The following is a 15,712-nucleotide window of genomic DNA, read 5'->3' as shown; positions in this document are numbered from 1 at the left end:
TCTTTTTTTTTGTGAGACGGAGTCTTGCTCTGTCGCCCAGGCTGGAGTACAATGGCATGATCTCAGCTCACTGAAACTTCCCTGCCCCAGGTTCAAGCAATTCTCCTGCCTCAGCCTCCTGAGTAGCTGGGATTACAGGCACCCGCCAGCATGCCTGGCTAATTTTGTAATTTTTAGTAGAGACAGGGTTTCACCATGTTGGTCAGGCTGGTTTCAAACTCCTGACCTCAGGTGATCCGCCTGCCTCGGCCTCCCAAAGTGCTGGGATTACGGGCTTAGCCACCGCACCGGGCCAGGAAGGATAATTCTAATTGCTAATAGTTGTTATTCTAAGCTCTTTATTTCCTTTAATCCCCACTCCACCCTCTGAGGCAAGGTTTTCAAATTATTGTTATTATTTTATTTATTTATTTTTAGACGGAGTTTCACTCTTGTTGCCCAGGCTAGAGTGCAATGGTGTGATCTCGGCTCACTGCAACCCCTGCCTCCTGGGTTCAAGCGATTCTCCTGCCTCAGCCTCCTGAGTAGCTGGGATTACAGGTATGCGTCACCACGCCTGGCTAATTTTGTATTTTAGTAGAGACAGAGTTTCTCCATGTTGGCCAGGCTGTTCTCGAACTCCTGACCTCAGGTGATCTGCCTGCCTCGGCCTCCCAAAGTGCTGGGATTACAGGCATGAGCCACCACGCCTGGCCTATTTTATTTATTTTTTTTGAGACGGAGTCTTACTCTGTCACCCAGGCTGGAATGCAGTGGCGCCATCTCGCCTCACTGCAACCTCCGCCTCGCGGGTTCCAGCGATTGTCCCACCTCAGCCTCCTGAGTAGCTGGGAATACAGGTGCCTGCCACCATGCCTGGCTAATTTTTTCTGTTTTTCGTAGAGATGGGGTTTCACCACGTTGGCCAGGCTCGTCTGGAATTCCTAGCCTCAGGTGATCCATCTGCCTTGGCCTCCCAAAGTGCTGGGATTACAAGCATGAGCCACTGCGCCCAGCCAAGGGAGGGTTTTTTTTAACCTTAGCACTCTTGCTTTTTTTTTTTTTTAAATTTTTTTGAGACGGAGTCTCGCTCTGTTGCCCAGGCTGGAGTGCACTGGCACCATCTTGGGTCACTGCAAGCTCTGCCTCCCGGGTTCACGCCATTCTCCTGCCTCAGCCTCCCAAGTAGCTGGGACTACAGGTGCCTGCCACCGCGCCTGGCTAATTTTTTTGTATTTTTTTTTTTTTTTTTAGTAGAGATGGGGTTTCACTGTGTTAGCCAGGATGGTCTTGATCTTCTGACCTTGTGATCCACCTGCCTTGGCCTCCCAAAGTGCTGGGATTACAGGTGTGAGCCGCCACACCCCGCCGCACTCTTGCTTATTGACATTTGGGGCCAGATAGTTCTCTGTTGTGGAGGGCTGTCTGTGGATTGGAGGATGTTTAGCAACATCCCTGGCCTCTACCCACTAGACGCCAGAAGCATGTCCCCCTGCCCCAAGTTGTGACAATCAAACCATTGCCTGATGTTCCTTGGGGGGTGTGCAAAATCGCCCCCACTTGAGAACCACTGATCTAAGGGTAGGTACTTTACTATCTCCAACTTACAGATAAGGAACCCGATGCACAGCACTGGGAAGCTTGTTTGGATGGAAGTTTCAAGTCCTTTTCTTTAATAGGAGCTCCCTGTCTGATGGAGGAGGACAGACTGGTGGGAGGGTGGAGGCATGTGCCATGTGCCATGGATGGCTGGCAAATTCCTCACGTTTCCCCTCTCACCTTCAGGCCCCAGCACCTTTTCTTTCCCCTGCTCTCCTTACTCCCTGCTCCAACACCAACTTGGACTTGGGGCGCCTCCTCCAGGTTTCCAGAGCTCTGACCACCTCCCCTTCTGTAGCACTTCTCCCAGGGAGCTGTCGTTGTTGGATGTCAGCATGTTTGCCTTCCCTCTAGACTCAGGATCAGCTTTGTGGGCCGTGCAGTCTCTGTTGTAACTACTCAGTTCTGCTGTTGCAGATGGTTCATAAATGAATTGGCATGGCTGTGTTCTAGGAATATTTATGGACACTGAAATTTGAATTTCATGTGATTTTCATGTGTCACAAAATATTATTTTTCTTTTGGCTTTTATTTTTATTATTTTTATTTAATTATTATTATTATTTTTTGATATGGAGTCTCACTCTGTCACCCAGGCTGGAGTGCAATGGCAACATCTCAGCTCACTGCAACCTCTGCCTTCTGGGTTCAAGCGATTCTCCTGCCTCAGCCTCCCTAGTAGCTCGGATTACAGGTGCCTGCCACCATGCCCACCTAATTTTGGTATTTTCAGTAGAGATGGGGTTTCGCCATGTTGGTCAGGCTGGTCTTGAACTCCTGGCTTCATGTGATCTGCCTGCCTTGGCCTCCCAAAGTGCTGGGATTACAAGTGTGAGCCACTGCACCTGGCCTCCTTGTTTTTTTTGAGACATGGCCTTGCTCTGTCTCCCAGGCTGGAGTGCAGTGGTGAGATCTCAGCTCACTGCAGCCTGACCCCAGGCTCAAGCAATCCTCCTGCCTCAGCCTCCCAAAGTGCTGAGATTACAGGCATGAGCCACTGTGCCTGGCCCGTCATTCCTTTTTAAGGCTGAATAATATTCTATTGTGTGGATAGACCACGTTTTAAATAATCCACTTATCTGTCAGTGGACATTTGGATTGTTTCTACCTTTTCATTATTAGCAATAATGCTGCTACTAACACTCAAGACAAGTTTTTTTTTTATTTTTGAGACCGAGTTTTGCTCTTGTTGCCCAGACTGGCCAACATAGTGCAGTGGCACGATCTTGGCTCACTGCAACCTCCGCCTCCCGGGTTCAAGAAATTCTTCTGCCTTGGCCTCCCAAGTAGCTGTGATTACAGACGCCCACCACCATGCCTGGCTAATTTGTATTTTTAGTAGAGACGGAGTTTCACTATGTTGGCCAGGCTGGTCTCGAATTCCTGACCTCAGGTGATCCACCCGCCTCAGCCTCCCAAAGTGCTTGGATTACAGGCATGAGTCACCGCACCCAGCCTCATGACACGTTTTTGTTTGAGAGCCCTGTTTTCAATTATTTGTATGTACCTAGGAGTGGAACTGCGTGGCACATGGTTATTCTGTTTGACTTTTTGATGGACTGCCAAACTTTTTTCCATAGCGATGGCAGCATTTTATATTCCTTGCAGCAATGTATGAGAGCTCACATATTTCTCTGTCCTTTCAGCTGGGGTTTTATGAGATGCTGAGTCTTTCTTTTCTTTTTTCTTTCTTTCTTTTTTTTTTTTTTTTTTGAGATGAAGTTTCACTCTTCTTGCCCAGGCTGGAGTGCAATGGCACTCGGCTCACTGCAACCTCTGCCTCCCAGGTTCAAGCGATTCTCCTGCCTCAGCCTCGTGGAGTAGCTGGGATTACAGGTGCCCGCCACCACGCCTGGCTAATTTTGTATTTTTAGTAGAGATGGCGTTTCCTTTTTTCTTTCTTTTTTTTCTTTTTTCTTTTTTTTTGTAGTAGAGGCGGGGTTTCACCGTGTGAGTCAGGATGGTCTCGATCTCCTGACCTCGTGATCCGCCCGCCTTGGCCTCCCAAAGTGTTGGGATTACAGGCGTGAGCCACCGCGCCCTGCCGAGATGGCATTTCACCATGTTGGCCAGGCTGGTCTTGAACTCCTGACCTCAGGTGATCCACCTGCCTCGGCCTCCCAGAGTGCTGGGATTACAGGCGTGAGCCACCGTGCCAGGCTGGGATGCTGAGTCTTGATGCTGCTGTTGTTGTCGTTGTCATGATCATGTTTTCCATGCAGGGACATTCAGGAGACACAAATGAAGTATCTCTCCGAATGGGACCAGTGGAAGCGGTATAGCAGCAAGTCTTGGAAGAGGTTCCTAGAGAAGGCTCGAGAGATGACGACCCACCTGGAGCTGTGGCGGGAGGACATTCGCAGCATAGAAGGTACACCGCCCTGGCCTCTCTGCAGGCTCCTCCGCAGAAGTCTCTGTGTCTGGGGAGCAAGTACAGCTCCATTTCCACTAGCTGAAACTGAGCATTTCTTTCCATGATGAATGTGAGCAACAAACCACAACAAGGTTTAGCAGAACCTGTGTCTTTGTCACCAGGAAAAAATCGTGAATATTTTCCTGTCCCTTCCAGTTGTTATATTTATCTTGGAATACCGTTAATGCCCATGAATACTTGGAAATTTTAGTCGTTATTAGACTTGCCACTAGATCTTGTTATTTAATGTGCTAGTGAAGACCAGGCACAGTGGCTCACTCCTGTAATCCCAGCACTTTGGGAGGCCAAGGTGGGTGAATCATGAGTTCAGGAATTCGAGACCAGCCTGGACAACATGGTGAAATCCCGTCTCTACTAAACTACAAAAAATTCTCTGGGCATGGTAGTGCATGCCTGTAATCCCAGCTATTTGGGAGGCTGAGGCATGAGAATCACTTGAATCCGGGAGGTGGACATTGCAGTGAGCCGAGACCGCACTATTGCACTCCAGCCTGGGTAACAGAGTGAGACTCTGTCTCAAAAGAAGTGCCAGTAAAGGTGCTCACTCATAGATCATTCTGTCACACATATTTTTTAGATAATATGATAACTGTATATCTGTTTTTATCTTATGCATTTAAATTAAATGCATAAAATAGTATTATTTAAAAATAATATTAAATTATAATATTTTAATATTAGTAAACTATTTCATGCATTAAAATATTATGCATTTATATATTATTTTAAAAATGTTATACTTTTAATTTCAATGCACAAACTAAAAACAGACATACAGTTATCATATTATTAAAAACATTATCCCAGCCAGGCGGTGGTTCATGCCTAATCCTAGCATTTTGGGAGACTGAGGCAGGAAGATCATCTGAGCCCAGGAGTTTGAGACCAGCCTGGGTAACAAAGTAAGACCTTGCCTCTACAAAAAAAAGTGTTGTTTTTTTTTTTTTTTGAGACTGAGTCTTGCTCTGTCGCCCAGGCTGGAGTGCAGTGGCGCGATCTTGGCTCACTGCAGGCTCCGCCCCCCAGGTTCACACCAGTCTCCTGCCTCAGCCTCCCGAGTAGCTGGGACTACAGGCGCCCGCCACCTTGCCCGACTAATTTTTTGTATTTTTAGTAGAGACGGGGTTTCACCGTGTTAGCCAGGATGGTCTCGATCTCTTGACCTCGTGATCCGCCCTTCTCGGCCTCCCAAAGTGCTGGGATTATAGGCGTGAGCCACCGCGCCCAGCTCCAAAAAAAGTTTTAAAAATTAGCTGGATGTGGTGCTATATGCCCATAGTCCCAGCTTCTGGGGAAGCTTAGGCAGGAGGATCACCTGAGCCCAGGAGTTTGAGGCTGCAGTAAGCTATGATTGTGCTATTGCACTCCAGCCTGGGCAACAGAGCTAGACCCTGTCTCAAAACAAAAACATAAATAAACAAACAGAAAGCCTTATTATCTTGAGTCGAGGTTCATCACTTTTACCAAACTGCAAAGAGTTCCCATGGCCCTGAAAATACTGTGAACCCCTACTTTCCTATAATGGTGAGAATTTGGGATTAAAATATTGTTATTAGTTGGCTTGGGCTGCCGTAACAAAATACTGCAGACTGGATGGCTTAAAAAACAGAAACTTTTTTTCTCATAGTTTTGGAGGCTTGAACAGGCCTTCTTGCTGTGTTCACGTAACCTGTGCTTTGAGTATGCTCTGAGAAAGGCTGCAAATGGTCCAGTGTCTCTTTTTATAAGGACACTAATCCCATCATGGGGCCCCACTCTCAAGACCTCACTGAAACCTAATCACCTCCCAAAGGCCCATCTCCAAATACTATGACACTGGGGGTTAGGGCTTCCCCATATGAATTTAAGGGTGGGGACACAATTTGGTCCATAGCAAGTATGCAAAAATTGGAAGTTGTGCCAAAATACAAAATTAGCCAGGCATAGTGGCTCATGCCTGCTATAATCCTAGCACTTTGGGAGGCTGAGGCAGGAGGATCACTTGAGCTCAGGAGTTTGCGACCAGCCTGGGTGACACAGTAAGATCCTGTCTCTATTTAATGTAAAAATAAAAATGAAAATTAAAAAAAAACAAAATATAAAATTAGAAACATTAAACACTTTTTTGATTATCTATTTTATTTTATTTTTTGAGATGAAGTTTCGCTCTTGTTGCCCAGGCTGGAGTGCAATGGTGCGGTCTTGGCTCACTGCAACCTCCGCCTCCCAGGTTCAAGTGATTCTCCTGCTTCAGCCTCCCAAGTAGCTGAGACTATAGGCATGTGCCACCAGGCCAGCTAATTTTTGTATTTTTAGTAGAAACAGGGTTTCACCATGTTGGACAGGCTGGTCTTGAATTCCTGACCTCAGGTGATCTGCCTGCCTTGGCCTCCCAAAGTGCTGAGATTACAGGCATGAGCCACCACGCCTGGCCAGGATTATCTATTTTACAGCAAACATTTTTCAAACATCTCCCCAAAACTGCTAAAATGGAAACTTTGTGAGGTTTTTAAGGAATGTAGTAGGATAAATAAAGGAAATGATTGTCTCCATTTTTACTATTTTAAGACCTATAAAATACAACTGGCAATCTATCCAATGAACTACCTTTTTATTGTTGTTTTATTTGGAGAATATAACATATTTCTAAAAGGCTTCTTGGCTCATTTAAGACTTCGACCATGCACTCATACTTTTTCTCGAGATTTAAGTGTAACATTATGTTTGGAGCAAAATAATAAAAGCTAATTGTTATTGAGCATTTACTATGAACCAGGCATTGTGTTAAGCACTTTACTCATTACCTCAGTTAATCTTCAAAGGAAACTTTCATTTAGGTACTTGTCATTTGCATGGCTCAGAGAGTTTGAGATCTTGTCCAGGTTCACTCAGCAAGGTGAGGCAGAACTAGGGTTTGAACCCAGGCATTCAAGACGTAGAGTCCAAGGTTTTAGCCACTGTGTCTAGCTCCCTCTCTTGCGAAGTGGTAGGCTTTCTGGAGATTTTCATTCAGAAAGTGGCTTGTGTGGTAGAGGGTAGATTCTCCCTGGGAACCGGGATTTTGATTTTCTCTGCAGTTACTCTATCCCTGTGATTTCTTGGCTGGGTAGGTGCTATCTGACATGAAGTGCAGGTGTGATAATTAAATTTCTTGCCTCTGGCAGATTGCTAAGTATTAGAGAGTGGCAAAAAACTGTGGGTATCTTATATCTTCGGTCTCCAGTAATAAGTTCTTTGCTCCTACCAAGAACAAGAAGCCATCCTTGCTCTTCAGAATGCTTTCTATCCTCAGCAATTTAATCGTTATCTAGCAGAAGGTTGGTTTTCTATTTGCAAATCAATCAATATAATTTACCACAAAACAGAATAAAAGAAAAAAATTATATGATCATCCCAACAGATGCAGAAAAAGCATTGATAAACTTCAGTTCTCATTTTTAGCAAATAAGAAATACATAAGACCTTTCTTAATTCTGATTTTAAAAACCTATAAACACTATACAGCAAACAACATACTTAACGATGAAATATTAAAAGCTTTTTCCCTGAGAAAGGGAAAAAGGTGCCAATTATCACAGATTCTGTTCAAAATCATCTTGGAAGTTCTAGCCAATGTAGTAGGATGGTTGGGGGGAAGGACAATAATTGGAAAGGAAGAAATAAAATGCCATTTTTTTGGCAGATGACAATGATATGCATGTAGATAATTAAAAAGACAACTATTAAAATTAATGTTAATGTAACAAGGTTTATTGTTAAGTTAAAATGTCTCTATATAAAATGAATTGTATTTCCATATACCAACAACGAACATTTAGAAACTGAAAATTTTTAAATGATACAATTTACAATAATATCAAAAATGTCAGGGCCGGGCATGGTGGCTCACGCCTATAATCCCAGCACTTTGGGAGGCTGAGGCAGGTGGATCACGTGAGGTCAGGAGTTCGAGACCAGCTTGGCCAACATAGTGAAACCCCGTCTCTAATAAAAACATAAAAATTAGCCGGGCATGGTGGCTCATGCATATAGTCCCAGCTACTTGGGAGGCTGAGACGTGAGAATTCCTTGAACCCAGGAAGCAGAGGTTGCAGTGAGCTGAGATCACGCCATTGCACTCCACCCTGGGCAACAGAGTGAGACTTGGTGTCAAAAAAAAAAAAAAAAAAAAGTCAGATATCTAGGAATATATCTAAAGAATCATATGCAATAATTATACACAGAAAACTATAAAGTATTATTGAGAAAAACTAAGGAAGACCTAAATATACCATGTTCATAGATCAGAAGACTTAATATTATAAATATGTCACTTCTCCTCAAATTGACCTATATATTTTATGTAATCCCAATCAGAATCTTAGCGGATTGTGTGTGAAAATTAAAACACTAATTCTAACGTTTGTATATAAATGCAAAAGACCAAAGATACCTAAGACAATCTTGAGGAGTAACAAAGCTGAAAGATACCATATATCAAGTCTTACAAATCTGCAGTAATTAAGACAGTCTAGCATTGGTGTAAGGATAGACATGTAGACTCATGGAACAGGATAGAGTTCAGAAACAGATTCATACATATATGGTCAGGTGATTATTTCCAAAAAAGACAGCCAATAAGTGGTGCTGAATCAACTAGAAATTCATATAAGGAAGAGATAAATACTGAGCCCTCCCTCATACCATTCTCAAGTGATTAATTCAAGATTAATTGTAGATCTACAGGTGAAAAGTTAAAACACTGGAAGATCTAGTCTTAAAGCTAACAATTAAAAAAATAATAAAATGTTTCTTCCTTCTTCCAGCTACTGATTCCTCCAGCTTCAGCTTTTGTGGCTGATTGAATCTATGATACGTAGTGTGTCAGTACCCCTGGTCAATGATGTCCGGGTTTGTTTTTTCCAGGGAAATTTGGCACTGGGATTCAGTCCTATTTCTCCTTCTTGAGATTCCTGGTGTTGCTGAATTTGGTGATATTTCTGATCATCTTTATGCTGGTTTTGCTCCCAGTCTTACTCACAAAATACAAGATCACCAACAGCAGCTTCGTGCTCATTCCTTTCAAAGACACGGGTGAGTGTAAGGCCTGGTTTACTATGAAGTGTGTTTGTTTTTCACCATGTACCTTGCTGCAATGCTTCCTTTGTTAAGAATCTTTATTCTAATTCTTGGGCGACTGTATTAGTCAGGATGGTCTAGGTTATGCTGCAGAAACAAGTGACCCCATAATGCTCACACTGCTATGGAATAACAGCATGCAGGCATGACAGCATAACAGTATGAGACTGTAAGTGAGAAATAACCACAAAGGTTCATTTCTCACTCACAGTCCATGTCCACTGTGCACTCTGGAGCCCAAGCTGATGGAGCAGCCTCTATCTGGAGCATTGATAGTCACACATACAAGCAAAAAACAAGCTCTACATGCAGACTTACATACAAAATATATAAAAAAGACGTATTCCCAGATGTGTGGGGAGAATAGTGAAGGAAACCAAGAAGTAGAAGGAGAAAGAAATGTTACTGTATTGGACACATTGGGGTTTGGACTGAAAATGGCAAATCACAAATACACAAACATATCTATGTGCAAATATGCAAATATATATGACATTTCTAAATGTAATATACATATACAGTCATGTACCCCATGTCAATGTTTCAATTAACAATGGACCACATATGCAATGGTGGTCCCCTAAGATTATAATACTGGATTTTTACTGTACTTTTTCTTTGTTTAGATACGTTTAGATACACAAATACTTAACATTGTGTTGCAGTTACCTACAGTGTTCAGTGCAGTAATGTGCTGTCCAGGTTTGTAACCTAGGAGCAATAGGCCATACCATACAGCCTAGGTGTGTAGTAGGCCATCCCATCTAGGTTTGTGTAAGTACACTCCGTGAAGTTCGCATGATGAAAGTGCCTAAGGACGTATTTATCAGACTGTATCCTCCTCGTTAAGCCATGCATGACTGTACATGCTTATACACATAAATTGTGAAAAACAGGCAGGGTATGGCCGGGTGTGGTGGCTCACGCCTGTAATCTCAGCACTTTGGGAGGCTGAGGTGGGCGGATCACCTGAGGTCAGGAGTTCAAGACCAGCCTGGCCAACATGGCGAAACCCCGTCTCTACTAAAAATACAAAAATGAGCCAGGCGTGGTGGTGAATGCCTCTGATCCCAGCTACTTGGGAGATTGAGGCAGGAGAATTGCTTGAACCCAGGAGGCGGAGGCTTCAGTGAGCCAAGATCACGCCATTGCACTCCAGCCTGGGTGACTGCGCAAGACTCCTTCTCAAAACAAACAAACAAACAAACAAACAAACAAAAAAAACAGGCAGGTTATAGAGACTGTAAAACTGTTTCCACTGACATTCTGGTTTTTGTTTTTTACAGATATACAATGTACAGTCTATCCAGTAAGCAGTTCTGGACTCATTTACTTTTACAGTTATATCATAGACTTGCTTTCTGGCACTGTGAGTATTTAACATAATATTTTGTTTAGCTCCTCATTCTACTAAAAATTGATTGATTTAAAGATCAGTTTCCCAAATTTCTGCAGTGAGAGCCAAACACAAGTGTTGGTTGACATATGTACCAGTAAATGAAACAGGATTTGCAGTTACCTCATCAGAAAGAACAATGTTCACCATCGCCTGCTAGAATGTCAGGAAATATGCTTTGCCACTTTCAGCCATTGGCCTTTTTCTAGTCCTTTCTTTTTATTTATTACTATTATTTTTTTGAGATGGAGTCTCCCTCTGTTGCTCAGGCTGGAGTGCAGTGGTGCAATCTCGGCTCACTGCAATCTCCACTTCCCGGGTTCAAGTGATTCCCCTGCCTCAGCCTCTCGAGTAGCTGGAATTACACGTGTGTGCCACCATGTCCAGCTAATTTTTCTATTTTTAGTAGAGACGGGGTTTCACCATGTTGGCCAGGCTGGTCTGGAACTCCTGACCTCAGATGGTCCACCTTCCTTGGCCTCTCAAAGTACTGGGATTACAGGCGTGAGCCACCATACCGGCCTCTAGTCCTTCAACCTTGGTATTGATCTGCAACAAAATACCGAGGTCCCCCACAGAAAGAAGCTTCAGTGAAAATGAACCCAGATAGAATGTTTACAATTTCTCTGACACTGATAAACCCCAACATTTTGGAGTCCCAGACTGGGTGGATGAAAGACATAGCTCTTCTTTCCAGAAATTACACACAGGGACATGTGCGATGCACAGCCTCGCACTTTCAGATGATATGCACATATACCTGCATATCATGTACATGGGCATATGAAGATTCTCTGAGATCCCTTCTAAGTCAATCACAGGTTAACATCCCCCACCACCACCCCAACTCTAAAATGGAATTAATCTCTTTGCTTTTATGGTAGTTGTAAAAGGTTTTTATTATCACCTTCTAAAAAAATGATTTTGGCCAGGTGCAGTGGCTCACACCTGTAACCCCAACACTTTGAGAGGCCGAGGCAGGAGGATTGCTTGAGGCCAGGAGTTTGAAACCAGCCTGGGCAACATATCTCTATAGAAAATAAACATAATTAGCTGGGGGTGGAGGTGTGCACCTGTAGTCCCAGCTACTCTGGAAGCAGAGGTAGGGGAATCACTTGAGCCCAGAAGATTGAGGCTGCAGTGAGCCAAGACTGCACCACTACACTTCAGCCTGGGCAACAGAGCAAGACCCCATCTTAAAAAACAGATTTTGTGGTTTTTCATTTTTTTATTTCACTTTTTTCAGCAAATAAGATTGCAGCTATGAAAAGTGGCCATCTTTGCCCTTTAGACTAGGGTTTCTCAAACTTGGCACTATTGATTTTTTTAGAGATAGGATCATGCTCTGTTGCCCAGGTTAGAGTGTAGTGGCACAATCATAGCTCACTATAATCTCAAACTCCTGGGCTTAAACGATTTTCCCAAGTAGCTAGGACTACAGGCGTGCACTACACTTGGCTAATTTTCAATTTTCTTTCTAGAGATGTGAGGTCTCACTATGTTGCCCAGGCTGGTTTCAAACTCCTGGCCTCAATGAAGCCTCCTGCCTCGGCCTCTCAAAGTGTTGGGGTTACAGGTGTGAGCCACTGCGCCTGGCCAAAATAATTTTTTAGAAGGTGACAATACAAACCTTTTAGAGCTACCATAAAAGCAATGAGATTTTGGCTAACACGGTGAAACCCCGTCTCTACTAAAAATACAAAGAATTAGCCGGGCATGGTGGCGGGTGCCTATAGTCCCAGCTACTCAGGAGGCTGAGGCAGGAGAACGGCGTGAACCTGGGAGGCGGAGCTTGCAGTGAGCTGAGATCGCGCCACTGCACTCCTGCCTGGGTGACAGCAAGACTCCGTCTCAAAAAAAAAAAAAAAAAGAAAGCAAAGTTAGGATCAAATCCCAGAGCCGCTATTAACCCCATTTCTTTAGATTACATCCCACAAGAAAAGTTTCTGTTTGTGGAAAAAAAAGTTTCTTCACATGCTGTAACCTTCTCCCTGATAGGAAAAATTTTATAGGAGAGTTAGCTGTGCTTGATTATAGATGTTCAATAAAGTAAGCATGATAACAGTCTGTCTGAAAGAGAACTTTCTGCAATGATCTGGAGAATGTGGACCTGTGCTGTATAACAGTGGAACCACTAACTCTTTTTTGTTTGTTTGTTTTTGGAGACAGAGTCTCTCATTCTGTCGCCCAGGCTGGAGTGCATTGGGGTGATCTCGGCCCACTGCAACCTCTGCCCCCTGGGTTCAAGCGATTCTCCTGCCTCAGCCTCCCAAGTAGCTGGGGTTACAGGTGCCCGCCACCACACCCAGCTAATTTTTGTATTTTTAGTGGAGACAGGGTTTCACCATGTTGGCCAGGCTGGTCTTGAACTCCTGACCTCAGGTGATCCACCCACCTCGGCCTCCCAAAGTGCTGGGATTACAGCCGTGAGCCACCGCGCCTGACCTTTTTTTTTTTTTTTTAAACATAGAGTCTCACTCTGTCACCAAGGCTGGAGTGCAGTGGTGCAACCTTGGCTCACTGCAACCTCTGCCTCCTGTTTTCAAGCAATTCTTGTGCCTCAGCCTCCTGAGTAGCTGGGATTACAGGCATGTGCAATGACACCCGGCTAAATTTTGTTTTTAGTAGAGATGGGGTTTCATCATGTTGGCCAAGCTGGTCTTGAACCCGTGACCTCAAGTGATCTGCCTGCCTCAGCCTCTGAAAGTGCTGGGATTACAGGTGTGAGCCACTGTGCCCGGCCCAGAACTACTAACTCTTGAGCACTTGAAATATGTCTAGTGTGGCTGGGAAACTGAATTTTAATTTAATGTTATTGTTAATAATCTAAATGTAAATAGGCACAAGTGAAAGAGGGCCAGAGAGATCAAACAGGGGCTCGTTTTTCTTGAAAACAATTGAACCAAGCTCATTATCAAATCAGAAAATATTTTCCAGGCCCAGCAGAACTTTCCCCTGTAACTGTTACATTATTTTGAGGGAGAGGTTGGTGATAGCCCTGATATCAGCCCTTGGCAGTATAAACAGGTTTCTTCTGGTTGGACATGTATTTATGGCCTTTGGGAGAGTTGAAAGGAGAATGGAGCCTTCTGCTTCTACTTTTTCTTTTCCAGTTAACAAATGACTTAATTACCCAGATAATATAAGAATGCACGGTTGTCTTGTATAATTTTAAAATACAAATATGCACAATTGTATAATGTAAATATGCTCAGCTTCAATAAATTTGTTTTAAGAAGACACACATACACACAAGAATGCACAGTTGTCATGAAAAATACAGATTTTATAGAGTAAAAGTGAAAATATCCCTCCCCAGAGGTCACTGAACATTTAACCCCATGGTTTACAGCCTACTTGACTGCTGACCTTTCTCTGTGCACTCACATGGTCTTGCTTGATATTTCACAATATGGATTTTTAGTGTTCTAGCCTGATCTCTGTATGGACATTCAGATTTCCTCTCATTTCCTTCCTTTATAAGCAATGCTGTAGGGAACCTCTATGTAATACCTACCTACAATGTTTCTGCTTTATCTGTTCTCTTCTTCACTCTCCTGGAGTTTTCCTGCCTCCTTGGATGGAGGCAGGAAATCATTTGAGGAGTTCAATCATTCCCACCATAAGAAGTCAGTCAGCCGGGCACAGTGGCTCACCTGTAATCCCAGCACTTTGGGAGGCTGAGGCTGGAGGATCGTTTGAGCCCAGGAGTTGGAGACCAGCCTGGGCAACATGGCGAGACCATATCTCTACTTTTTTATTTAAAAAAAAAAGAAGGAGAAGAAGTCAGAGAGTTTTCTGAGCCACCAGGCCTTACTATTCTTCTTCTTCAGAATTGTTTGGCTCTTCTTCTGGTGCGTTGTGATTCCATATGAATTTTAGGATCAGCTTGTCAGTTTTTCTGTAAGGCAGCCAGCTAGGATTCTAACAAGGATGATGTTGAATCTGTAAATCACTTTGAGGAATTTGGCCATAGATCTTCTGATCCATAAACATGGGATGTTTTCTGTTTCTTTAGAGCTTCTTTAATTATTATTATTATTTTTTTGAGACAGAGTCTCCCTCTGTTGCCCAGGCTGGAATGCAGTGGCGTGATCTTGGCTCACCACAACCTCCGCCTCTCGAGTTCAAGTGATTCTCCTGCCTCAGCCTCCCGAGTAGCTGGGAATGCAGGCACGTGCCACCACACCTGGCTAATTTTTGTATTTTCAGTAGAGACAGGGTTTCACTATGTTGGCCAGGCTGGTTTTGAACTCCTGAGCTCGTGATCCACCTGCCTTGACCTTCCAAGGTTCTGGGATTACAGGCATGATCCACCATGCCTGGCCGAGATTTGCACTTTTTTTTTTAATTTTTAAATTTTATTTTATTTATTTATTTATTTTTGAGATGGAGTCTCGCTCTGTTGCCCAGGCTGGAGTGCAGTGGCGCGATCTCGGCTCACTGCAAGATCCGCCTCCCAGGTTCACACCGTTCTCCTGCCTCAGCCTCCCGAGTAGCTGGGACTGCATGCGCCTGCCACCACGCCCGGCTAATTTTTTGTATTTTTAGTAGAGACGGGGTTTCACCGTGTTAGCCAGGATGGTTTTGATCTCCTGATCTTGTGATCCACCCGCCTCGGCCTCCCAAAGTGCTGGGATTATAGGCATGAGCCACCATGCCCAGCACGAGATTTACACTTCTTTAGTTAAATTTAGTTCTAATGTTTTATTCTTTTTTTTTTTTTTTTTTTTTGAGATGGAGTCTCGCTCTGTTGCCCAGGCTGGAGTGCAGTGGCGCAATCTCGGCTCACTGCAAGCTCCGCCTCCCAGGTTCCCGCCATTCTCCTGCCTCAGCCTCTCTGAGTAGCTGGGACTACAGGCGCCCGCCACCACGCCCGGCTAATTTTTTGTATTTTTAGTAGAGACGGGGTTTCACCGTGGTCTCGATCTCCTGACCTCGTGATTCATCCGCCTCGGCCTCCCAAAGTGCTGGGATTACAAGTGTGAGCCACTGCACCCGGCAATGTTTTATTCTTTTTGATTCTATGGCACATGGAATTTTATGCTTAATTTCAGTTTTGGCTTGTTATATGTGCTTTTTTTCTTTCAGAGACAGGGTGTTGCTCTGTTACCCAGTCTAGAGTGCAGTAGCACAATCACGGCTTACTCCAGCCTCCCGAGCAGCTGAGACCATAGCCATGCACCTCTATGCCTAGCTAATTTTTT

At 44.0% G+C, this 15,712-nt stretch overlaps 1 protein-coding gene across 3 annotated transcripts in view; it reads left to right on the top strand.

The window, feature by feature from the left end:
• Nucleotides 1-15,712, top strand: part of TMC7 (transmembrane channel like 7) — a 74,005-nt gene that overhangs the window by 24,198 nt on the left and 34,095 nt on the right. For all 3 annotated transcript variants that reach the window (XM_030798354.1, XM_003266089.3, XM_012497125.1), the window contains exons 3-5: nt 3,801-3,949; nt 8,897-9,064; nt 10,396-10,478. In XM_030798354.1, the coding sequence (XP_030654214.1) occupies nt 3,801-3,949; nt 8,897-9,064; nt 10,396-10,478 (400 nt within the window). The remainder of the gene's footprint in view (nt 1-3,800; nt 3,950-8,896; nt 9,065-10,395; nt 10,479-15,712) is intronic.

This window comes from Nomascus leucogenys, chromosome 18 (genome assembly GCF_006542625.1).
Source record: "Nomascus leucogenys isolate Asia chromosome 18, Asia_NLE_v1, whole genome shotgun sequence".
Classification (NCBI taxonomy): domain Eukaryota; kingdom Metazoa; phylum Chordata; class Mammalia; order Primates; family Hylobatidae; genus Nomascus; species Nomascus leucogenys.
Note: the sequence above shows the minus strand (reverse complement) of the source record. Positions and strands in the feature narration are given on the sequence as shown.